The sequence below is a fragment of the Chiloscyllium plagiosum genome, chromosome 38, assembly GCF_004010195.1.
Source record: "Chiloscyllium plagiosum isolate BGI_BamShark_2017 chromosome 38, ASM401019v2, whole genome shotgun sequence".
NCBI classification, from domain to species: domain Eukaryota; kingdom Metazoa; phylum Chordata; class Chondrichthyes; order Orectolobiformes; family Hemiscylliidae; genus Chiloscyllium; species Chiloscyllium plagiosum.
The window spans coordinates 6,631,204-6,657,766 of record NC_057747.1 but is presented as its reverse complement, the minus strand read 5'-3'; the positions used below and the strand labels follow the sequence as shown (position 1 = coordinate 6,657,766).

Sequence of the window (26,563 nt, the reverse complement as noted above, 5' to 3'; positions counted from 1 at the left end):
CAGAATGTGGACAATAAATTCACAGTATGCATGCAGAAAATTAACAAGTGGTTTTCCACATGATATCTCCATGCTTTCCACCTACCTTTTGACATTCTATTAAAAATCGTAAAACCATTAAATAAAAATAAAATCATAATTTGCTGTCAAGAGGAAAGGATTTGAGGCATAAACCTACCATCAGATTTTAGTAATGTAGAAGGCAGGAAATAAGAGATACTGCAATTGCACCAGAAAATTAATGGGACAAACCAACTGAAAACTGCTAAAATAAAAACCTTAAATGATATAAAAGGTTTTTTGTCAATGGAAGCAATTGATAGAAATTGAAAGAACAGCAGATAATGAGAATATTCACGAGGCTGAGAGGAGATCAAATTGAAGTATTCAAAATTACAAGACAGCAGGACAAAATAAGAACAGAAAATATCACCATGCACAAATATTACCATGATTCTAACAAGGGTAGCCAGCTGGGTATCATAGAATGCGAGATCCCTGATTAGGGCTGTTAATCTTGTCCCATCAGGGAGCCATGGCTGATGATTAAAAAGGGTGTCAGAGATACTCTGGTGCCTGACTCTGTTATGAGGCAGTACTATAGTCAAGAACTGTTCATGTATAAATACAGGGTGACTTGGTAATGGGATACTGGCCTCTGCGGAGTCATTTCACAACCAGATTAAGATCGAGAGGACTCAGATTTAGGGTAAAAGAAAGCATACTTCAATAAAATTAGCAATGGTGATATGAGGAGAAACCTTCTTCATGCAACAAGTGGTTAGTGTTTCGAATGCACTGTCTGTGGGATGTGATAGAGGCAGGTTCCATAAGGCATGCAAACAGAACAATGTGCAGGGTTCTGGGAGAAGGCAGGAAAATGGATCTAAGTGAGATGCTCATTCAGACACTGACACAATAAGCTGAATGGCCTCCTTTTGCACCATAACAATTCTGAGATTCTAAAGGTGAAAAGACATTGAAGATACCAACAAAAAAGGTGAGAAAATGGAGATAGAATAGATGCAGGAGTTCTAAACTGAAAATCATAATTTGCAGTTTCCCATCATTTAGTCAGAAGTGGGTACTGTAGATGCTGGAGATTAAAGTTTAGATTAGAGTGATACTGGAAAAGCACAGCAGGTCAGGCAGCATCGTTTCGGACAAAAGCCCTTCATCAGAAATTCCTGATGAAGGGCTTTTGCCCGAAACATGAGCAGGAAAATCGTCGTTTCGGACAAAAGCCCTTCATCAGAAATTCCTGATGAAGGGCTTTTGCCCGAAACATCAATTTTCCCGCTCCTTGGATGCTGCCTGACCTGCTGTGCTTTTCCAGCACCACTCTAATCTTATAGGTGAAAGTGAGGACCCGCAGATGCTGGAGATCAGAGCTGAAAATGTGTTGCTGGAAAAGCGCAGCAGGTCAGGCAGCATCCAAGGAGCAGGAGAATCGACGTTTCGGCACGAGCCCTTCTTCAGGAATGAGACTCTCATTCCTGAAGAAGGGCTCATGCCCAAAACGTTGATTCTCCTGCTTCTTGGATGCTGCCTGACCTGCTGCGCTTTTCCAGCAACACATTTTCAGCCCCACTCTAATCTTAACAGTTTCCCTTCATTTATCAAGCCTACTAAAATTCTCTCAAGGAAATAGTCCTTTTCACTTTGTAATCCTCCTGTAATAATGCACCATTTCTCACTAGAAGCTTTTGCAACCTCTTTAATCTACTACAAATGCACGAAAACTCCACCAAGAACATCTGTTGGAGACTTTTAAGCCAAGTCAAGCTCTGGTTAAAGTCACTGGCAGTCCAAAGTTGGTCCCTGACGTTATTTTGAATGCCTCTAAAATTACACAGAGATTACAGCAAGGCAATAGGTCACTCAGTCCACATTGGTGTTTATCTCCACCTGTATCCTAATCCCTTTTCACCCTACTCCCTTATCCTTTTATCCCTTCCTCCTTAACCTGCCTATTTAATCTTTAAATTAAAGTGATAATTCGAGTAGTGAATTCCACAAGCTTACAACTTTTTGTGTAAGAAATTTCTACAGCTGCCTGTGTTTAATCGCTTTCACTTAATTTTATATCTATTTACTGTTTTTCTGGGACCCTGAAATTATTGGAGACCCCGTTAAATCATTCTAAATAATCAGAATGATTACTCAATTAATAGGCCAACGGCAAAAACAAAAAGGCATAAAAGGATTTCAACAGTACACAGTGGGAAGGAGAAGGGGAGGAGGAGAAAGAAGCCTTGAGACAGATTCAATCTGCAACATGGAGATGGTAAGCACTGCTGCTGCTGGAGGTCAGAGTCAATAAATTGTGGAACTGGAAAGGCACAGCAGGTCAGGCAGCATCAGAGGAGCAGAAGAGACAATGTTTCGGGCTGGCAGGACTGATGAAGGGTCCCGACCCGAAACGTTGACTTTCTTGCTCTTCTGATGCTGCCTGATCTGCTGTGCCTTTCCATCTCCACATTTTATCGACGTCAATCTGCAACACGCCATGGTCATAACACAAAACTGCTCTGGACGAGCCACAAGGGCAGAGAAGGGCCTTGAGAGGCAGGCTATTGCTAGAAACTAGAACTGAATCCCAACCTTCTCCAAAAGGGATCATATTCCTCATCTTCTGAAGAGATCTTCTTGGGAGATTTGTTGCTCACGGACCTTGAAAACAGAAGCTGGGCAGCAAGGTGCATGTTTTCCTGTTTGATGATGATAGCAGCGGTTTCATGCAGCAGTAGAGCTGGATCTCAGAATATTCTTGTTCCCTTAAAGCAGTTTCTGAAACAACAGAGTTGCGCTTGAATTGAATTCTAATTTAAAACTATCGACCTTTCCTGAGATGAAGAGTTCTTCTTGTTCACTCAGCAGCTACTGAGGGTGAGACTGCTGGAGGCGGTGTTTAAAGAGATTAGTTCACACCAAGCTGTCTCTATCAATTTAGGAAATACTAAGATTAGTTATGACTGACTTCCTCACTGAATAACACCATCAAAGCTTTCAAGATTTACCATCTCTCAACAGGAGGAGCTTCTTGAAGAAGCAGTTCTAATGTACTTGCTTATATACGCATAACCCAGCAAGAATACCATAGTAATATTAAAGAAACAATAATTAAACTTTGATCAATTCTAATATCCCACGGGCTTATCTGGACTACAATCTTGGACAAGGTAGCATATGAGAGAGGAAAAGGCTACTATGGGCCTCAAAATTTGGGTTACATAGTCATTCACATTTGAATGAAATGGATTACATTATTCATAATACTTAGGAGAAAGGGGTTACATTGTTTAGTAAGTGGAAGCGGGTACTGCAGATGCTGGAGATTTGAATCACGATTAGAGTGGTGCTGGAAAAGCACAGCAGGTCAGGCAGCATCCAAGGAGCAGGAAAATCGATGTTTCGGGCAAAAGCCCAATTCTAAATTGCCCATAGTGTTAGGTGCTTTAGTCAGAGGGAAGTGGGTCTGGGTGGGTTACTATTCGGAGGGTCGGTGTGGATTTGTTGGGTGGAAGGGCCTGTTTCCACACTGTAGGGAATCTAATCTAATCTAATGCTGTGGTTTTGGAATCCTCTACCACCCCTTCCTCCACTTACTTTCATTGGGTGACAGTGGAGAAATAAAACTGGAATGCATTTTATCCATCAATCTCACTTGCTTGCATCACTGTTAAGGAGCAATCTACTTTGCCTCGGAGCTGACAAGCCCATTAATCTGCTCTAGTGGGTACAAAAGGGTTAGTAAGTCCAAAAGGATAAATTCAGCATCAAGTTCATCTTGCCCTCCAAGCAATCCAGGTAAAACTCTAAAACATGAATCCAGTTTAAAATAGGCACATCCGGATGTGAGCGCTTCCATTACACTAATGACTTATCCCAGCAGTAAATGGCCCACAATCAATTAAGTACCTGTGAAGTAACTGTTGGAAATTATGTACAGCAAGGATCCATGTACAGTAAGTTTTAAAGCAAAATGCTTGTGCATTCTGGAAATCTAAAATAAAAACAGAACATGCTGGAAAAACTCAACAGGTCTGGCAGCATCTGTGAAGAGAGAAACAGAATTACCTTTTGAGTCCAAAACAACCAGGCAAACATCCCCAGCATCGAGGCTCTGGCCATCCTTGATTGGCTACAATGGGCTGCGCACGTTGTCTGCATGGCCTACATGAGACTCCCCAAGTGGAGGCTCTGTTCCCAGCTTTAAAATGGCAGGCAAGCCCCAGGTGGACAGAGGAGATGCTTCAGTGATACCCTCAAGGCCTTACTGAGGAAGTCTAAGAGTGTGGTGCTGGAAGACACAGCTGGTCAGGCAGTATCCGAGCAGCGGAAGAGTCAACGTTTCGGGCATTTAGCCTTCATCAGGAATGTGGCTTGTTGGCCAAGGGGCCTGAGAGATAAATGGGAGGGGGTGGGGCTGGGAGCTGAAGGTGAGGTAGAAGGTGATAGGTCTGAGAGGAGGGTGGAGCAGATAGATCAGAAGGAGGATGGAGAGATAAGACAGTTCAATGGGGCAGGGCCAAGTTGGAAGGTTGGGACTGTGATTAAGGTGGAGGGAGGGGAAATGAGGAAACTGGCGAAATGCACATTGCTGCCATGTGGTTGAAGAGTCCTAAGACGGAAGATGAGGCATTCTTCCTCCAGGCATCGGGTGGTTAGGGTTTGGCGATGGAGGAGGCCCAGGACCTGCATGTCCTTGGTGGAGTGGAAGGGGGAGTTAAAGTGTTCAGCGACAGGGCGATGGGGTTGGTTGGTGCGGGTGTCCAGAGATGTTCTCTGAAATAATCTGCAAGTTGGTGTCCTGTTTCCCCGATGTAGAGGCGACCATATAGGGTGCAACCGATGCAGTAGATGATGTCTGTTTTTCAGCGGCAGCAGAAACTTGAAAGGCGGCAGCTTGGGCCAGGGGCCTGCTGGGAGTGGTAAGTCACTGATCTGAACCTTTAAAAACTTACCTCGAATGCAGGAGCCCTCCATTTCTGTTTTTCAGCAACAGCAGCAACACGAAGGGCAGGAGCTTGGACCAGGGGCCTGTCGGGAGCGGTGAGTCACTGATTTGAGCTTTTATATTTAAAATCAGAGACCAGAGGTTTCTGGAAAAGGAGGGACTTCTTTTTATTTCTGTCCAGCTATATAAGTCAGTGTTTCCTAAACCCTTTGTAGGGCCTCCCACCCAACCACCTCCTCTAACCTTAAAGACCAGGGACATATCAGGTAAGCGTCTCTTCGTTTTTACTTTGTGATAAGGGGACTAGCAGGGACGGTAGTGCAGGGAGAGCGATGTTCCTCCTGCAGGATGTTTGAGGTGAGGGACGCCATTCGTGTCCCATCCAAGTACATCTGCAGGAAGTACACCCAACTCTCACTCCTCCAAGACTGTGCTAGGGAACTGGAGCGGGAACTATGAACTTTGGATCATTCAGGAGACAGAGGCTGTGATAGATAAGAGTTACAGGGCAGTAGTTACTCCTAGCACGAAGAAAGCTGGGTGACTGTTCAAAGGGGGAGAAAACAGCCAGTGGAGGGATCCTCTGTGGTCGTTCCCCCCCCCATGTATACCGTTTTGGATACTGTTGAGGGGGACAACTTACCAGGGGTATGCAGTGGGGCCCAGGTCTCCGGCACAGACCCTGTCCCTGTTGCAAAGAAGGGAAGGAGGGAAAGGAGGAGAGTGTTAGTCATTGGGGACTCAATAGTTAGAGGGTCAGATAAAAGGTTTGTTGGAATGAGACTCACGGTTGGTATGTTGCCTCCCAGGTGCCAGGGTCCGTGATGTCTTGGATTATATTTGTGGGATCCTGAAGGGGGAGGGTGACCAGCCTCACGTCATGGTCCATGTAGGTACCAATGACAGAGGTAGAAAGAGGGATAGGGATGTAAGGCAGGATTTCAGGAGTAAGGGTGGAAGCTGAGAGCTAGAACAAACAGAGTTGTTATCTCTGGTTTGTTGCCCGTGCCACGTGATAGCGAGACAAGGAATAGGGAGAGATATCAGCTGAACACGTGGCTGCAAGGATGGTGCAGGAGGGAGAGTTTCAGGTTCTTGGACAATTGAGGCTCATTCTGGGGAAAGTGGGACCGGATTGAGGGTAATTTAGCAGTTTGGATTAGAAACTGGCTTGAGGTGCAGGAGGGAGAGTTTCAGGTTCTTGGACAATTGAGGCTCATTCTGGGGAAAGTGGGACCTGTACAAACAGGACAGTCTTCACTTGAACCCAGAGCGGTACTAATTTTCTAGGTGGGAAATTTGCTAGTGCTATTCGGGTGGGTTTAAACTAGCTCAGCAGGGAGATGGGAACCTGAGGTGTATTTGCAGTGCAGAGGGGGATGAGAGTAGGGAGGACAGGGACAGGATTTCAGGATCACAGGAATGTGCTGGTAGACAGCAAACTGGTTTGAAGTGTGTCTACTTCAACGCCCGAAGTATCTAAAATAAAGTAGGTGAGCTTGAAGCATGGATAGGTACCTGGGAACTTCGATGTTGTGGCCATTTCGGAGACATGAATAGAACAGGGTGAGGAATGGATGTTGCAGGTTCCAGGGTTTAGATCTTTCATTAAGAACAGGCAAGGCGATAAAAGAGGGAGGGGTGTGGCCTTGTTAGTCAAGGATAGTATAACGGTGACTGAGAGAACTTTTGATGAGGACTTGTCTACTGAGGTAGTGTGGGCTGAGGTTAGAAACAGGAGAGGAGAGGTCACACTGCTTGGAGTTTTTTACAGGCCCCCACAGAGTTCCAGAAGAGAGGATTGGCAAAATTATTCTGGGTAGGAGTGAAAGGAACAGGGTGGTCATTATGGGGGACTTTAACTTCCCCAACATTGACTGGAAATGTTATAACTCTAGAATGTCGGATGGATCAGTTTTTGTCCAACGTGGAAGGGCCAACAAGAGGGGAGGCCACACTGGATCTGGTTTTTGGTAATGAACCAGGCCAGATGTTTGATTTAATTGTAGGTGAGCACTTTGGAGAAAGTGACCATAATTCAGTTACGTTAGTTTAGCAATGGAAAGGGATAGGTACATGCCACAGGTCAAGAGTTACCGATGGGGCAAGGGCAATTATAATGCGATTAGGGAAGAATTAGGATGCATAGAATGGGGTAGCAAAATGGGGGGGGGGATGCAGACAATGGAAATGTGGAGCTGATAAGGAACAGATATTGCATATCCTTGATAGATATGTCCCTGTCAGGCAGGGAGGAAGCGATAAGATAAGGGAACCGCGGTTTACTATAGAAATTGCATTTCTTGTTAAGCAGAAGAACAAGGCTTATGTGTTGATGAGGCAAGATGGTTCAGTTGAGGCGATAGAGAGTTACAGATCAGCGAGGAAGGATTTAAAGAGAGAGTTAAGAAGAGCAAAGAGAGGACACAAGCAGTCTTTAGCAAATAGAATAAAGGAGAACCCTAAAGCTTTCTATAGGTATGTGAGGAATAAAAGGATGACTAGGAAAGATTCTTGGTAGTGTGGATGTACAGAGGGATCTTGGAGTCCATGTCTATAGATCCCTGAAAGTTGCCACCCAGGTTGATCGTGCTGTTAAAAAGGCATACGGTGTGTTAGGTTTCATTTGAAGAGGGATTGAGTTCCGGAGCTGCAATATTATGCTGCAACTATACAAAATGCAAGTGCGGTCACACTTGGAATATTGTGTACAGTTCTGGTCGCCATATTTCAGGAAGGATGAGGAAGCATTGGAAAAGGTGCAGAGGAGATTTACGAGGATGTTGCCTGGTCTGGAGGGAAGGTCTTATGAGGAAAGGCTGAGAGACTTGGGTCAGTTCTCATTGGCAAGAAGAAGGCTAAGAGGGGATTTGATAGAGACATACAAGATGATCAGAGGATTAGATAGGATAGACAGTGAAAGTCATTTTCCTAGGATGATGACATCAGCTTGTACGAGGGGTTATAACTACAAATTGAGGGGTGACAGATTTAAGACAAATGTCAGATGCAGATTCTTTACTCAGAGAGTGGTAAGGGCTTGGAATGCCCTACCTGCCAATGTAGTTAACTCAGCCACATTAGAGAGATTTAAACAATCCTTGGATAAACACATGGACGATGATGGGATAGTGTAGGGGGACGAGCTGAGAATAGTTCTTGGGTCGGCGCAACATCAAGGGCCGAAGGGCCAGTTCTGCACTGTTCTATTTAGATTTAGGTTTAGATTACTTACAGTGTAGAAACAGGCCCTTCGGCCCAACAAGTCCACACCGATCCTCCGAAGAGCAACCCACCCAGACCGATCAGAGGTTGGTGGTGTGGAATGTGTGGACCGGGGGAGCTCTATCCTTGTTGCGGTTGGAGGGGTAGGGTTCAACCTGGCTGTCACCTTGCACCTCACCAACTTCCAGATACACCACATCATCCTCCGCCATTTCTGTCACCTACAAACAGACCCCACCACCAATGATATATTTCCCTCCGCATAGCTGTGTTTCGGAGAGACCATTCCCTCTGCAACTCCCTCGTCAGGTCAATGCCCCCCACCAACCCACACTCCCCTCCTGCACCTCCCCCTGCCATCGCAGGAAGTGTAAAACCCCTCACCGCCGTCCAAGGCTTCACAGGATCCTTCCACATCTGACAGAGATTTACCTGTACTTCCACACACATCATCTACTGCATCGGTTGCACCCAATATGATCTCCTCTTTACTGGGGAGACAGGACACCAACTTGCAAATCATTTCAGACAACATCTCTAGGACACCTGCACCAACCAACCCCACCGCCCTGCGGCTGAACACTTCAACACCCCCTCCCACTCCACCAAAGACATGTAGGTCCTTGGCCTCCTCCACCGCCAAATCATAACCGCCCTGGAGGAAGAACATCTCATCTTCCGCCTTGGGACACTTCAACCACACAGGATCAATATGGATTTCACCAGTTTCCTCAATTCCCCTCCCCCCTCCTTATCTCAGTCCCAACCTCCCAGGTCAGCACCGCCCCCTTGAACTGTCCTACCCATCTTCAGCATCTGCAGTCCTCACTTTCTCCTCATTGGGTAAGTGCGGTATTCGCACAGACACCTGAGTATCATTGACCCAAGACTGTCGAAGGTGGAGGAGGAGCATCCTTAAAGGCGTCGAGCACCTTGAGACCTGCTTTCTGGAAAAAGTGGAAGCCAGGCGAAGGAAGCAACAGGAGTGCGTTGCCACAGCAACACTCCACCCACCCCTTCCTGTGCCCACCACCTGCACATATCTGTTCTCTATTCTGCCATTAACTTACTATGGATTAATGTTTTGATTCTTTAAGACAACCATTACCATTCCTTTTTGCCTTTTGTTCCATGATATCATTGTTATTTAACTCTCCTGCCCTCCAATCTATCCTTCATTTGTTTTCTGGCTTACTTTTGCTTTTTTGCAACTCCAGAACACCCATCTACCTCTCTTCAGTTCCAAAGAAGGATCATGTTTAACTTAAAACATTAACTCTGTTTCTCTCTACATAGATTCTGTTAAACCAGCTGAGTATTTCTGTCACATTCTTTTTACTTTAGCACATGAACTGCAATTGTTCAGGAAAGCAGCTCACCACAACCTTCTTGAGGCCATCCAGGGACAGGCAATAAATGCTGGCCACGTCCGATGAATGAATAAAAACAATTCCTGGCATTCACAATTTTTAAGGAGAAAGTGAGGACTGCAGATGCTGGAGATCAGAGCTGAAAATGTGTTGCTGGAAAAGCGCAGCATCCAAGGAACAGGAGAATCGACATTTCCTATTTTAGCGCTCTTTCAGGCAAAGGCAATGTTTAAAGAAGAACGGGGAATATTCCCTGTTGGTTTCCAGACCAACATTTATCCCACAACCAAATATCACCAAATCAGGTAATCTGGTCAAATCAAATTGCTGTTTGTGGACCTGGCAGCATCTGTACAGGGCAAAAGTCAATATTTCTTAGGTATATGGGAGATGGAGTATGCCACAAGACTGCTCCATCATTCAGCTCCACAAGACTGCTCCATCATTCAACTAGATCACGGCTGACCTTCTACCTTACTGCACCATGCCCATACCCTAAGAGGAAGTGGCATAGCAGTAACAGCATCATGCTAGTCCCAGGCTAATAGTCTGGGGAAATGGATTCTCTAATAGCTGAGAATGGGAAGTTAATGTTAGATAATAAGGAAGTGGTGGCGGTAATTAATAAACATTCTGTTTCAGTCTTGACATTGGAGGCTATTTAAAAAAAAACCCAGTAACAGTTGTAAATCAGAAAGTTGAGTGAAGAGATAAACTTGGTTTATAATCACTAGGTAATTGGCGCTAAGATGTTGGGAAGAGATTTGCATTAGTCGGGGAATCTTGAAATGGTAGACATGGTTGCAGAATAAAGGAACAATCAATTAAAACTGAGATACAAACATATTTCTTCTTTCAGAAGCAGGTGAATGTTTGGAATTTTATCCCCAGAGAGTTGTGGAGGCTAGGTGAGTGAAAGTATTTAAAGAGGAGGTAGATAGATTTTCAAAACGTTGGGGAGTTGAGGGCTATGAGGAGCTGTCATGAAAGAGGACTTGAGACTTGGGGCAGATCAGTCATATTCTTATTGAATGGTGAGGTAGGTTTGAAGAGACAAATAACATACTCTTGCCCCTATTTCTTATGTTCCTTTGTTATAACCGGAAAAACTCAGTCAATGTGGTTTTGTGAAAGGGAAATTGTGTTTAACCAATTTATTGGAATTCTTTAAAGGGATAATATGTCCTGTACATAAAGGGAAGCTCACTGATGTTCTGTACTTGGATTTCCAGAAATCATTTCACAAGGTTCCACATAAAAATTATTGTGCTCAGTAGAGCTTATGGTGGATGGAGTTACATGCTAGCATGGACAGATTTCCCAACTGGCAGAGAACAGAGCATGTGCAAAAACAGATCTTTTTCAGATTGGCAGGATCTCATGAATGGAGTCCCTCAAGCGCTGGGAATTCAACTTTTTATATCAATGACTTAGATGAGGGGATCAAAGGCTAAATAGCTAAATTTGCAGAGGACAGAATGGTACGTTAGATAGTTGTTCATTTTGGCAGGAAAATTAAAAAGCACAGAGTATGACTGCAGAATTCTAAAGTGTAGAGAAATCAAAGTGAACTAGTTCATGAGTCACTAAAGTTAATATGCAATTACAGCAAGGCCAATGGAATGCAATCCTTTATGAGGAGAGGAATTGACATAAAGGTGAGGATGGTACAGGGCATTGGTGTGACCACATCTTGAATTGTGTCTGCATTTGGAAGTGGTTCAGAACAGGTTTATAGAGTTATAGAGATGTACAGCACGGAAACAGACCCTACGGTCCAACTGTCCATGCTAACCAGATATCCTCAACTAATCTAGTCCCATTTGCCAGCATTTGGCCCATATCCCTCTAAACCCTTCCTATTCATATATCCATCCAAATGCCTTTTAAATGTTGTAATTGTATCAGCCTCCACCACTTCCTCTGGCAGCTCATTCCATACACACACCAATCTCTGTGTGAAAACATTGCCTCTTAGGTCCCTTTTAAATTTTTCCACCTTCACCCTAAACCTATGCCCTCTAGTTCTGGACTCCCTCAACCCAGGGAAAAGAACTTGGCTATTTATCCTATCCCCCTCATGGTTTTATAAACTTCTATAAGGTTACCCCTCAGCCTCCAACACTCCAGGGAAAACAGCCCCAGCCTGTTCAGCCTTTCCCTGTAGCTCACATCCTCCAACCCTGGCAACATCCTCGTAAATCTTTTCTGAACCCTTTCAAGTTTCACAACGTCCTTCCTATAGGAGGGAGACCAAAATTGCACACAATATTCCAAAGGTGGCCTAACTAATATCCTGTATAGCCGCAACATGACCTCCCAATTGCTCTGATTTGCCTTTCCAAACTGCAGCACCTCACATTTATCTCAATTAAACTCCATCTGCCACTCCTTGGCCCATTGGCCCATCTGATCAAAATCCTGTTGTACTCTGAGGTAACCTTTTTTGCTGTCCGCTACACCTCCAATTTTGGTGACATCTGAAAACTTACTAACTACAGCTCCTATCTTCCCATCCAAACCATTAATATAAATGACGAAAAGCAGTGGACTCAACGCCAATCCTTGTGGCACACCACTGGTCACAGCCCTCCAGTCTGAAAGGCAACCCTCCATCACTATCCACTGTCTTCTACCTTTGAGCCAATTCTGTATCCAAATGGTCAGTTCTCCCTGTTTTCTGTGTAATCTAATCTTGCTAACCAGTCTACCATGAGGAACCTTGTTGAACGCCTTACAGAAGTCCATATACAGGTAGGTCATGTCTATCACTCTGCCCTCATCAATTCCCTTTGTGTTACTTCTTCAAAAAACTCAATTAAGTTTGTGAGACATTATTTCCCACGCAAAAAGCCATGTTGACTATCCCTAATCAGTACTTGCCTTTCCAAGTACATATAAATCCTGTCCCTCAGGATTCCCTCCAACAAATTGTTCACCATTGATGTCAGGCTCACCGGTCTATAGTTCCCTGGCTTGTCCTTATTGCCTTTCTTTAAGTAGTGGCACCACGTTAGCCAACCTCCAGTCTTCCAGCACCTCACTGTGACTATTGATGATACAAATATCTCAGCAAGGGGCCCAGCAATCACTTCCCTAGCTGTCCACAATACTCGATTAACAGCTGGTATGAGCATGTTGTCATGTGGGCAAGGATTGGGCATGCTGAGCTTGTGAGGATTAATTTGGCTGCTGTTTAGAAGATTCTTAATGGTCTTGATAAAGTGAATATGGAAAAAATGCTAACTCTTGTGGAGAGTCCAGAACCTGGGGACACCGATTTAAAATTAAGCGTTGCTATTTTGGACAGAGCTATGTGGTATTTTTTGTTCTTTTAGAGGATTTGGAACTCTGTGCCTCAGAAGGCAATGAATGCAGGGTCATGAAATGTTTTGAGGCATTTTTAAGAGAGTCAAAGATTATCAGGATTAGATAGGAATGTGCTCTTTGGAACACAAACTGATGAGCCATGATCTTACTGAATGACAGAGAAGCTGGAAAGGCCAGATGGCCTACTTCTGGTTCTAATTCATATGATTCAGTATCAACTTGAACGTTTTGTTCTGGTTAATAGCAGAAAGAAAGGCTTATATTTATATAGTGCTGTCATGACCTTAGGACCTCCTGAGTGTTGGCAGCCTATTTAATACTTCGGAAGGGTAATGTATGAACATCTCAATAACCATTAAGAGGTTCTTCAAGTGTGCTCTACCATTCATAAGATTATGGCTGATCTGATTTTAACCGCCACTCTACATTCCTGTATATCCGGTAATCTTTCATCTCCATGGTAATCAAAAATCCATCTATCTGTGCCATAAATATATTTAATGATTCACTGTCCTGTGAGAATGGGAATTCCAAAGATTCACAACCCTCTGTGAGAATGTTTTTCTCATTGCTGTCTTAAATGATTAGGTTAGGTTCCCTACAGTGTGGAAACAGGCCCTTCAGCCCAACCAGTCCACATTGACCCTCCAAAGAATAACCCACCCAGACCCACTTCCCTTTGACTAATGCACCTAACACTATGGGCAATTTAGCATGGCTAATTCAACCTGACCTGCATATCTTTGGACTGTGGGAGGAAACCGGAGCACCCGGAGGAAACCCACACAGATACTGGGAGAATGTACAAACTCCACACAGTCACTCGAGGCTGGAATCGAACCCGTGTCCCTGGAGCTATGAGGCTGCAGTGCTAACCACTGAGTCACCATACTGTCCCAAATAAGTGGCGACCCCTTATTTTTAAACTATGATCCTTAGTTCTCCCACATGAGGAAATAGGCTTTCTACACCTACCAGTCTAGAATCTTATATGTTTTAATTAAATTACCTCCCTAATGACATTGTGGGTCAACGCACAGTGGGTGGACTGTAGTGGTTAAAGAAGGCAGCTCACCACCACCTTCTGTTGGATAACAGGGTACAGCAATAAATGCTAGCTCAGCCAGCGACGTCCACAAATGAATTTTAAGAAAGACTCTTCCAAACTCCAGTGTACTGTATACAGGCCCAGCCTGTCTAGCCTTTCCTCATAAGCCAATCTGTTCATTCCAGGTATTAGTCTAGTAAACCTTCTCTGAACTGCTTCTAATACATTAGCATCCTTCCATAAGTACAGTGGCCAGTACTGTGCTTCACCTATTTATATCACTTTGTGGGTTCCTTACGTCATCTTCACAACTCACATTCCTACCTATCTTTGTGTCAGTAGCAAATTTAGCGAGCATACTTTCTGTGCCTTCATCTAAATCACATATAAATTGTGAAGATTTGAGGTCTCAGCACCAATTCCTTGGTACGCTACTCATAACAGCCTGCCAGGCTGAAAAAAGACCCATTTATTCCCAAAATTTGCTTCCTGTTAGCCAACCAATTTTCTATCCATGCCAAAATGTTACCCCAGCTTTTATTTTCTGCAATAATCTTTGATATGGCACTTTATCAAATGCCTTCTGGAAGTCTAAGTCAAATACATCCACGAGTTCCTGTTTATCAATGGCTAATGTTACCACATAAAGAACTCCAATAAACTAGTTAAACATGATTTCCCTTTGACAAAACCATGTTGACTCTGCCATGTTATAACTTTTAAAATAATAGATTAACATCTGTCATAGGGAAAATGTAGAAGCTAACTGGCCTGTGATTTCCTGCTTTCTGCCACTCTCCCTTCTTTAATAAAGGAAATATTTTTCAATCTGAAGGAACCTTCCCCAAATCTAATGACTTTTGGAAAATGAAAACCAATGCGTCAACTATCAAAGTTATGTAGGCAGAAGTGGGTACTGCAGATGCTGGAGATTAGAGTCAAAATTAGAGTAGTGCTGGAAAAGCACATCAGGTCAGGCAGCATCCGAGGAGCAGGAGAGCCTGATTCTCATCCCTGATGAAGGGCTTTTGCCTGAAACGTTGATTTTCCTGCTCCTCAGATGCTCCCTGACCGGCTGTGCTTTTCCAGCACTACTCTGTCAAAGTTATGTGCTTCTTCCAGGAATTACAACAGGTGAGGGGGAGATAAATTATATTCGAAGGATAGGGAACCGAAAAATCGAACAGCAATTCCCAGTATCTCATGGCCACTCTGCACCTACCTCTGGTGGGACTATTAATTGATTCTTTCATTGGCCAGGGTGCAACATTGGCTAGGCTTGTCCCTAACTGCCTTTGAGAGGGCGTTGGTAGCTACCTTAAACAGCGGCAGGCCTGTGGTTAGGTACACCCACTGTGTTGTTGAGAAGGAAGTTCCATGATTCTTCACTGACAGTGAAGGGCGATACTCCCTGGTCAGATACTATTGTTGTAATACAGCAGACAACTTGTGCTTAGCAGGATTCCACAAACAGCAGTTAGATCGTGACGATTTAATTCGCTTTGAGTCATCGGTTGAGGGGTAAATATGAGCCAGGATATGAGAGGGATCTCGTTTGTTTTTCTTTGAATGGAATAGTTCAGATCCACCTGTGAGGGAATTGTAATTTTGCGCCCCCCGCACAGTGAAACCAAAAATTAACACACGTTCCTTCCTTTATTCTTGAGAGTCTACGGACTTTTTTTTGGCAAGTACCAGGAAAAATCAATCTCACGTGAGCTATTAGCAATATAGTTTCCAGAACTGCTAATAATAAAAAAAATTAAAAGATTTGAGCAGCGGGTAAACCACAGTCACTGCTCTTAGGGAAGGAGAGGTTAAAAGACTTACATCACCACAGTAAGCAATTCAATAGGAAGGGCGCAGTTTGGGGTTGGAACTTTGGAGGATATCCAGCACACACATCTCTCTCGCTCTCTCTCCCCCCGCCAGTCTCATCGTGTCGGGGCTAGGATCGCGAAGACACGGAGAAAGAAGGATTTACTGCACGACATGAGGGGTGTGTGGGTTTTGTCTGCAGCTTTGCTCCTCTTGGGTCTGGCCACGACTGGTAGGTGACGGTCACTGGAATCACTCTATGAATTGTTCGGCTCTTTCAACAGTTTCTTGCATTTTGGGAGCATTTATTTATCCAACCACCCCCGGGTTAAAGTAAACATTACATCACCCCCCACTCGCCACACTACGGTATTTTTTTCTACATTTCCTTAGGTTGAATTTACTACTTTTTTTGTGTTGGTTTTCAATCTTTGAGGAACAGGAGAAATTTTTGGTACAGAGTAAAGGAAGGAATTAAAGGGAAAAGAACGGAAAAGTGTCAGATGAGAAACCAGCAGCAACGTTCAAAATTGGGATTATGGGTTTTAAAAGCTGCAACGGGGAGAAATCAGATTTTGTGTAAAAGGAATGTGCGTGAGGGTTGGGGGCTGGGGAGAAAATCGCCAGGGCGAATCCTTTATTGGAAGGTTTCAATGTTTTCCCAATAGCCGAGGGAGGTATAAGTACATGCACTACAGAGTTGCTTGGTGTGTACCTGAGACGTCAATATGGCATTGTACCTGTATCCCAGCTGAGACTAGGTGAAAATGCATCTCCCTATCCCAGTTCCTTAAAATGGGTGAGTATGGAAAGCAATGTTCTTAGTTTTCAGAGCACCCAGGGATGATTACAGGAGACAGTGAACTCAGTCCACAGTGTGCTGCACAACTGACTATGGGAGACAGTGCCCACATCAGTTCCTCAGTGTATCCCAAGGATGACTATGCTCCCTTTTTTTTTCAATACAATGTTCAGGGAGTTACCCTGGAGATAGTGGTTTCAATGTTCATTGTGTCCCAGGACAGAGAAACCATGGTCCTTAGTTCCTCAGGGTTGACTGAGAGTCACAGGTCTCAGTCCCCAAAACATATCAGGGCAGATTAAAGGGAGAGGACAAGCAAATATCTACATATGCTGATGGAAGAGAAACAGAGAATTCTAAATGTCAAATGTAGACCAGGTCAGCCCAATCAAAGCTAGTTTCTGAGTCCTGAATCTTCATTACAGTGCTTGGGGGTGGTGGGAGACAGTGGTATTGTGATAATGTCACTGCAGCAGTAACCCAGAGTTCTATACTAATGCTTTGGGGCATAGTTTCAAACCCCACCATGCTAGATGATGTTTAAATTTAATAACAAAATGAAATTTAAAAGTTAAACTAATGGCAACCATACCTAACCAATACCAAGTGTTGTAAATACCCACCTGGTTCAATTATCTCATTTAGGAATGGAAATCTGCCATCTTTACTGAACATAGAACAGTAAAGCACAGTACAGGCCCTTCAGCCCTCGATGTTGTGCCAACCTTTTACCCTGCTCTACTTGGTCTTGTCGAAATGTGATTCCAGACCTACAGTAATGTGGCTGATTCTTACTTGACTTTGAAATTGCCTAGTACATGTATGCCAATAAGTTTTTAGATTAGATTGCTTACAGTGTGAAAACAGACCCTTCAGCCCAAAAGTCCACACCGACCCGCAATGCACCCAGACCCATTCCCCTACACTTAGCCCTTCACCTAGCTCTACGGGCAATTTAGCATGGCCAATTCACCTAACCTACACATTTTTGGATTGTGGGAAGAAACCGGAGCAGCCAGAGGAAACCCACGGGGAGAATGTGCAAACTCCACACAGAGAGTCGCCTGAGGCTGGAATTAAACCTGGGTCTCTGGCACTGTGAGGCAGCAGTGCTAACCACTGTGCCACCATGCCGCCCTAAGTTCTAGGACAATTATGGATGAGTAATAATTGCTGTTCCATGGAAAGAAAGCCAAGATGGTTCCTATTTGAGCATCTTCATTACAATGGATAATCATTATTATCTCTCTCCTTCATTGTAACTTGTGTTTCCTAACTACACACCTATAAAAAAAATCCAATTATTAAAGGATTACATTATAATCATCATTTCTGTAAACTTCCCAATTACAACATACTTTTATTATTTTTTTCTTATTATGTTTCACCATTATAATCTCTTCACTTGCAAATATGCTTCTATTTTGATTTAAATTGCTCTTGTTGCATTATGCAAGGTAACTCCTAATGGATTGAAACAAAAACAGAAATTGCTGCAAAAGCTCAGCAGGTCTAGCAGTATCTGTGGAGAGATTTCGGAGTTAACATTTCAGGTCTAACAATCCAGATATCTCCATGTATCGTTTACTCCTTACTGCTTCCCCCTACCCTATCATCTGCATAAAAAAAAACATTTTCCCAGCTACTGAGGAAGTTCTGAGGAACAGTCACTTGACCCGACACGTTAACTTTGACTTCTCTGCACAGATGCTGCCAGATTTTCCAGCAATTTCTGTTTTTGTGTCTGATTTCCAGCATCCACAGTTCTTTTGTTTTTTTATAACTTGGATAGATTTTGGATCTCTGCTAAATATAATGTCTCTTGACAGTCCTGTTGTTTGTATTTTAAGCATTCTTGCTATTCAGATCCAGTAAAGAAATTGCTTTGGTTTACCAGTCTCAGTGGCAAACCCTAATTTTAGTTTGAGTTCCTATGGTTGGTTTTTGGCTGAGTCTTGTTTACTGTGGTGGAAAGAGTCGTCTGGTGTTAACACCAGTGTATTGCACTGCACAAAGGATCTTTCCTGACCTGTCCAAGTGGAAACTTTTAAGGGTTACTGTTGATATTAATGTATGCATTTTGTTTCTTCAATTGATTTACTGTTAAAAGCATAATCAGACTTTGTTGCTTTGCCTAGCAAGGATCTATGTTGGAATTTACCTGGTGCAGTATCATTCATCTAACGAATTAACTCATTAAGGGACTGGGAAGTCTCAGAGAGGAAGGATTGCTGTAAAATTAAATCTGAAAATGGCAAAAATACATTTTCAGAAATAATTTTATTGCTGGGTTTTATAGGGACTGGCACAGCGCAGTACCACCTGGATTCCAAGTGTTTTTGGAGTCTTTGCTGTTTACTATCATTTATATTGGAATTCAGAAACTAAATATGGCAATTTTGTTAGGCTTTTTGTTGTGAGGCCTGTAGGTTATCGTTAAGATACAGTTGGGACACCCACACAAAATTGCCATATTTAGTAGATTCATGACTAACGTAGATCTCAAACCACAACAAATAGTGCAATTCCATTTAATATGATAAATAATAATCATCTAATTCCCAGTGTTAAGACAATGATACAATTATAGGACAAATAGGGTTATACAATGACACAGCACAGAAGGAAACCATTCAGCCAATTGTGCTTGTGTCAACTCTTTGGAAGAAATGTCCAATTAGTCCCACTCTGCTGCTCCTTCCTCATTGTCTGCAAATATTTCTTATTCAATTGTTTATCCAATGCTCTTTTAGAACTAATTATTAAATCTGTTGCACTCCTGATCACAACAACTGGCTGTATATAAAATATTTTACTTGTTTATTTTTTGATTTTGTTGTTAATTGCCATAAATCTTTGTCTTCTGGTTAGCAATCATTCTGCTACTGGAAGCAGTTTCTCCTTATGTCATCTATAGAAACCATTCAAAACTTTGAACAGCTCTTTGAAAACTCCTCTCAACCTGATCTGCCTTCAGGAGAATAATTTGAGTTTCTCCAGATATTTGAAGCCTTTCATCCATGGTACTTTTCCAGCAAAGTTTGCAGCTTCTCTATAACTGTTGCAACTTTCTTGCATCGTAGTACCCAGAATTATTCACAATACTCCAACTGGGACCTAACTAATATTTTGTGAAGAGTCAAGAAGTGTGGTGCTAGAAAAGCACATCAGGTCAGGCATCATCCGAGTAGCAAGAGAGTCAATGTTTCACGCATAAGCCCTTCATCAGGAATGTGATGCCCAAAACTTCGACTCTTCTGCTCCTCAGATGCTGCCTGACGGACTGTGCTTTTCTAGTGTTTTGACTCTGATCTCCAGCATCTGCAGTCCTCACTTTCTCCTAATGTTTTGTAAAGGTTTAGCATAACTTTCTTGTTCTTGCACTACATTCCTCTGTATATAAAGATGTGTTCATTTATCTTTTTAGCAGCCTTCTCAATCTGTTCTGCCACCTTCAAAGACTTGACATTCCCAAGTCCCTCTGTTCCTCCGTCCCTTCATAGTTTATATTGCTTCACCTCATTCTTCCTCCTACAATGAATCACTTCATACTTCTCTTCATTAAACTTTATCTGCCATGTGTCCGCCTATTTTACCTGCCATGCCTGCTTCCTGTTATTGTGCTCTTCACTGCTTTCCATATTTCTGAGTTTTGTATCATCTGTAAACTTCAAAAGGATTCCCTGTAAGTTCAACCCAAGGTCATGTGGCTGCCACAAAAGCTACTGTTGTGGATGCTGGAAATCTGAAATAAAAACAGAAATTAGCTTTAGAAACTCAGTAGGTCCAGCAGCATCTGTCGAGAATGAATCAGAGCTAATGTTATGTGTACATCCAAAGATGAATCATGATGAACTCAATGTTAACTCTGATCCTCTCTCCACAGATGCTGCCAGATGTCAGATGTACTGAGCTTTTTCTGCCCTTTCTGGCATAAGGTTTAAGCTCAAGTTAGTGGCATTTTTGCCTCTGAGTCATAGAAGTTGTAGGTCCAAGTACCATTCAGGATCTTGAGCACAAAAATCAAGGAGGACACCGCAGCCCAGTACCTAGGAAGCATCTTTGGAAGAGACATTAAACCAAATGAAACCATGGATGTAGAAGATCTCATGTTACTATTTTAACATGTCACAATTCACTTAGGGGTGGATTATAAATGCTGGCCTTGTGCTACTCACAAATAAAAAAAGATATTTTGAAGGAGAAAGGAAGTTATTTCCAATACTTACACATCAGTTGACATCGCAAAACAGATTATCTTATCATTTTCATATTGTGAGAGTTTGCTCTGTGTGAATTCATGCCTGTGTTTCCTAACTTGCATTTCAAAAAGTACTTCAGGGCCTGTCAAGAGCTTTGCAACATTCTGCGGTCCTGAAAGGCACGACATAAATGCAAGTCTTTTTTTTCCTTTTGTTAATATATATCTAAAAGAGCAATGGGCCTAATACTAACTTTGATAGACAGCATTAAAAATAAACTGTTCTCCATTAAACTGCTTTCTGATCCTTCACCAATTATGTAGCTACTGTCCCTTTACGCTCCTACAATTCAATTTTGCTAACAGGTTTGTGAGGCAGTACGTTACTAAGTGTCCTGTGAAAAAGTCCTTGCACACATCCATCAAATGATCTTCATTAGCATGCCCTGTCACTGTATCAAACAATTACATCAAGTTACTGAAATACACAATTAACTTGTAACCTTTAACATATCTGTGCTGCTGCTTTTCATTGATTAACCCATACTCCAAGTGTTGATTTAATTTGTCTGGTTTATTAAAAAAAAATCCCTACCAGTGATGCAACAAGTGGTTCCTGTTAATTGGAAATTTTGTATTAATAAGGCCAATCTTTTGCTCTATGTAAACTTGGATCCCTGCTGGCTGAGTGGGACTGGGGAACTACCTCAACTGGATAAACTTCTATTTACCACAGTATAAATGTGGTAATTTGCTAATTCCTATTGGTAAGATAGCTAAATAACAATACAGGACAAAGTCAAATGCTGTTGCTGTAACAAGTAATACATGTCAGCAGTTTTTCAATCACATTTAGAATTTTCCAAACATTCATTTTTGTCCCTGAAGAAACACTTTGTTATGATAAATAACAATGATATAGCACAGCACTTAAAATACAGTGGAATATTAACTTTAACAAAAAAAGACCTTTCTTTTATTGAGTTACATCTGGTATAGATGTTTACTAACTAAACTTCTGGAAAAAGAAAAAAAGAGTGAGTTAGAATCCCTGCAGTGTGGAAACAGGCCCTTCGGCCCAACAAGTCAACACTGACCCTCCGAAGAGTAACCCACACAGATCCATTCCTGTACCCTATTTTCCTATATTTACCCCTGACTAATGCACCTAACCTACACATCCCTGAATAATATGGGAAATTTTAGCATGGCCGATTCACCTAACCTGCACCGGGAAGAAATCCACGCAGACACAGGGAGAACATGCAAACTCCACACAGCCAGTTGCCCGAGGCTGGAATTGAACCCAGGTCTCTGGCGCTGTGAGGCAGCAGTATTAACCACTGAGCAACCGTGCTGAGAGAAGTTGCGCAGCGGAGAAAGAAGAGTGTTTTGATTCAATAACACTGTTTGTTCCAGCAGGATACCCCCAAAGAGATGCCAGAGACTGGTGTGAACATGACAAAGCTCTCCACAAACGGTTGGATATTGTAGAAAAGGTAACAAAACCCATTTTCTATTTTAAGTACAGCAACTCTAGGTTACAATATGCATTGGTTATATTATCATGAATGATTGCAGAGATTTTAAATTGTAGTAAAGCTGATGAACATGTGAACTCTGCTTTTCTCTTCCAGCTGATGTAGTCTGACCTGTTTGCCAATGTTTTCTGTTTTAGTTTCAATATCCAGCATTCACAGTATTTTGCTTTTGCGACAATGACATGGTGATCTGTCATAGTGATGTGAAATGAGGCCAGGATACTGCATTTCTTAATCGTCTAAGATAACAGATAGTTATGGGTCACACAGCATCAGTGGAGAAAGAATTAGAATTAATATCGCAGTTTGATGGCCTTTTATTAGAACTAGAAAATAGTTAGAGGTTTTAGACAGTGAAAGGAGAGGAAGGAATGAAAGGTATGGTCTATCACAAGATGGAAGATAGAAAGAAATTGAATATGAAGAAAAATGCAATGGGTCAGAGATCTGATCAATAAGGAGGAACTGGCTCCATGATTCCTACATTTCAAACGTTTTGCATTGGTTGCAAAGTATTTTGGCAGATCTTGAGGTTGTGGAATGTCACTTTTTTTTATCATACCAGCCTGTATTGATTTTTGCTTTTTTTTTTCTTTCTGTCCTTCTCTCTCATTTACTTCAGAATATAGAACGAACGGTCAATCACTTGGAGGCTGAAATATCTGCCTTGCTCAGAGTCATTGAGACTTCAAACCCCCCACTTCAGCTGGCAGCTCCAACCATGGACATTTTTGAGAATGGTGAGTCCATTTTGTGGAGTAACTCCCTTTCCTTTGTTAGTGATGAATTGTGCATTTGTTGAGCTACAGGACTGTCAGTGCTGGGAGATCAGTCAGATTCCCACTTCCAGGACTAAGAGTCAGCGACAGGTCATGTGTAGGACTGGTTTAACACTGAACCTAGAACCCTCTACTCTGTCCTGATAAATTTGCTTCTAAACTTCAGAAGTGTACTAGAGTCACATATCTTCAATTCACTCACTAGATATACTCATGACCCGTACTGTGTTTGTACTTTGAGGCCATTCTTACTAGGAATGATTAAGATATCAGCTTGTGTATATACATACAACACAGTGAAATTCATGTTCAAAATAGTAACAACTGACTGTTGAACCAACAGGAATGTCCACACTCATTCAGGGTCTCAACTTCCACTTTGGGAAGCCGTGTTTTTACACAATTAGTGTAAATAATGTTGGTTTGTGTATTTCTGTTCCCATTGCTTGACTTCCTTTTTGACGAACTGATGATTGAAACCGTGACATTCCCAGTATCTCGGAATCATTGCCATAGCCATCAGGAAACCTTCTGTTTCATCTATTTGCTCAGTATGAAAATACTGTGAGTTTCAAGCATGCACTGAGGGTTATTCCTTTGGAATAATTAAATTCCTCATTAACCCGCATTTTCAATTTACTGACACTACTATTTCCTGGCGAGTTTTACTGTAGATCCAATCATTCTCAACCACATATCAGTGGTCATGGGCACAAGATGCAAATCTGACTCTGATTTGGCACCATTGAAAGGAGAAGATTGATTAGTGAGTGAAATGGAAAAGTGTGACACTAGTATATTCAGAGATAGTTCTTTCAAGCCTTCTACCTAATCAATTACTCCTACCCAATTTGTTTTTACAAACAGGAACCTTGATTATCCAAACGAGATGGGTGGGAACTATTTTGTTTGGATAATTTATTATTCACATAATTGATTTTACCTTAAACAAGGGAAGCCATGCTGATCTAATGTTGATCTCTACTGGAGAATTTATTTAAATCTATAATTTTGATGTATTGAGTATAAGAGGACACAGATTTCACATGATGAACAAAATAAAGCAATGATAACAGGAGAGAACTTTTTAAAAATGCAGCAGTAGTTACCACTTGGCAAAGAGTGGTGAAGACAGCATTAAACAAGGTCCCGAACAGCTTCTACGATCGCAGCAGCATGTGTCAGTTTCCAGGAACGCAGTCTCGCGATAGGAAGATAGAAGCACTGACTTGCACATGCGTTTATGTTCTCGGCCTTTTTTTTTAATGAAGGCTGGTAAAGGTGACGGGAATACCTGTGTAGTAATGTGAAACACTTACCTTTGCAAAGGGCTGCGTAACAACCTTACCTAGTCACTGATGCTTGAGCTGCTTGTGTTTCTTTGTTTTTGCCAGCGTTTTCACATCTTCTTCAGTACAGGTAAGTCAAATACACTTGCCTCTTTGATGTAACGCTTTTGCAGACCTTGAAAACTTCTTCGGATAACCTGAAGTTCAGATAATCAATATTTGGATAATTGAAGTTCCTCAGTTATCAGTAAAAGTAGGGATGTGGAGAGTAAATTCAAGGTTTAATTGTATTTGGAGTTCATGTACTCTATTATGCTGGCTTCAGAATGTTTGATTTTTTTTCCAGAAACCAATATCCTTCCCCTATCCTAAAGTTCACCCTTCTAGCTTATGGGAGTGAAAGGCCACATTTGGAGGGAAACTGGCATCTGTGAAATTATTCTGAGCAAGGAGTTCCTATTCTTGGAAAAGAAGCAGGAGTTTTGTTTGGGAGGCTGTTGGTGAGGGAGGGTGGGGGAGCATTTAAAGAAAAAAAAATCCCTTTCCTTTGTAAAAAGGTTTATTGAGTGCTTACTTAGGAAAGGCATCATATGGTGTGGTTCTAGAAAGTCCATCCTCAGTTTGTGCTGAGTTAGCTGACCTTTTCACGAGGGCTAAAGCAACTTTTGCCTTCAAGTATGGTGCATATGTAGATGCTCCTCTGCATATGTGAATGCACGTATGCACAACTTTTAGATGTTGGACAAGAACCAGATCAGACTGGAATATCTTGCCAGGATCAAACCAAGTGATGTCCTTATGGTTAAGTGGGCAGACAGTTCTCATGGAGCTCACATGTCAGGGTGAAGGGTTGAGGTCATGCTGAACCCCAGATTTATTTGTTCTTTTGAAGATATGCCTTTTCTCCTGTTCTCATTTCTGAAGTTTGGAACAAAGATTTTCACTAGATTGGTCCAAGTTTATGTACAAAGCTCTGCACTGGTTAGGCATTGTCTACTACAGGATGGCTGACCAGGAAACTCTCTTGCTGTTACCTCCTGTCCTCAGGTAGATTAGAAGGACCTACAGGCTGACAGTTCTCCAATTTTGAGGTTATCTGTGCACCTTTTCTGGCCAACAAATCTTGATGTGAGACTCAAATCCAAAGCTTCTGACCAAGATGCTGCCACTGTGCCACAACAGCCCCTACTTTGTAACTAGTAGGTTTGGGGGTGGGGTGGTACGAAAAGAATTTTGTGATTATCTTCTGTCTAAATTCCATTATTTTTCCATTCACCAGGTTTGCACTGAATGTTATGATGCCAGTTGCAAGTTGAAAGGCAGTCATGAATGGACAGATACATCAAGAAACTAATCAACAAGATGGGATTAAAAAACATCTGTCATCAGTGTCTACAGTTATTTCTTATATTAATGAATTCTGCAACCTGTTCCTCTCATGGGATTATATTGAGAAACCTGCTAACATTCATTCTATATCTGTAACCAGGGTAGGTTGTAGGTGCTTTTGCTGGGAGATCTGCTATCACAGTTTGTCACATTTGTCTGTCTTGCGACATCCTCACATTCACTGTCGCTCATCTGTAACTGCTCTGTGACTTCCATCTTCCAACAGTGTTGAGGTTGACCCCTCTTTCAGCTGCCATTTACCCTCTAGAAGAGGCTTTTCAGCTCTGATCAAATGGCCCAAATACGGACATTTTTTTTTCAGGATGTCCTTTTTTAAAGTTCTTTTTGCTCCTGCAGTTTTAAGCACCTCTTCATTTTTCTTGGTCTATATATGGAATTTTTAGCTCACGTCTTAGATCCAGGATTGAAAGCCCTCTTTTTTGGATGTAGGTTTGCTCGCTGAGCTGCAAGGTTCATTTACAGGTCTGGAGGCTCACTGATGATGTTACCTAGTATGGTGATGAAACATCTGAAAATGAACCTTCCAGTTCAGTGAACAAACCTACATCTAGAACCTCAACCTGAGCTATAAATCTTCTCAAAACTCGCTAGCCCTCTTTTTTTTCAAATATTGTCCAGGTTTCTGAGGTACGTGATGAAAAGAGTGTAACAAAATAGAATGCTATAAGTCTTTTCTTTGACAAAGGTTTGAGGTTTCTTGTTAACCCACACTTCATCTTCATAAAGTTACTTCAGGCTAACTCTATCCTTCTTCTAAGATTGCATCTGCCATCAGGATAATAAGGAGCTT

At 42.2% G+C, this 26,563-nt stretch overlaps 2 protein-coding genes across 9 annotated transcripts in view; one reads left to right on the top strand and one right to left on the bottom strand.

Annotated features, from left to right (window-relative positions):
* LOC122541770 (L-threonine ammonia-lyase) overlaps positions 1 to 24,997 on the bottom strand; it is a 66,387-nt gene extending 41,390 nt beyond the window's left edge. The window contains exons 1-2 of one of the 7 annotated variants that reach the window (XM_043678732.1): positions 24,423 to 24,997; positions 20,150 to 20,298 (exon numbers count right to left, since the gene is read on the bottom strand). In XM_043678732.1, the coding sequence (XP_043534667.1) occupies positions 20,150 to 20,214 (65 nt within the window). In that variant the 5' untranslated portion in view covers positions 20,215 to 20,298; positions 24,423 to 24,997. Of the gene's footprint in view, positions 1 to 2,604; positions 3,020 to 3,921; positions 4,035 to 20,149; positions 21,821 to 24,422 lie in introns of those variants that run through there. The other 6 variants (XM_043678729.1, XM_043678728.1, XM_043678727.1 and 3 more) reach the window with 6 other exon arrangements.
* On the top strand, positions 15,801 to 26,271 carry LOC122541772 (placenta-specific protein 9-like). 2 transcript variants are annotated; one of them, XM_043678734.1, is made up of 4 exons: positions 15,801 to 15,983; positions 22,174 to 22,253; positions 22,918 to 23,035; positions 25,643 to 26,271. In XM_043678734.1, the coding sequence occupies exons 1-4, from the start codon at positions 15,926 to 15,928 to the stop codon at positions 25,651 to 25,653; spliced, it is 267 nt and encodes an 88-aa protein (XP_043534669.1). In that variant the 5' UTR covers positions 15,801 to 15,925; the 3' UTR covers positions 25,654 to 26,271. The 2 variants fall into 2 exon arrangements, with proteins under 2 accessions (XP_043534669.1, XP_043534670.1); XM_043678735.1 differs by having other exon boundaries at positions 15,805 to 15,983; positions 22,177 to 22,253; positions 25,643 to 26,270.
* Positions 26,272 to 26,563: the final 292 nt, after the last annotated feature.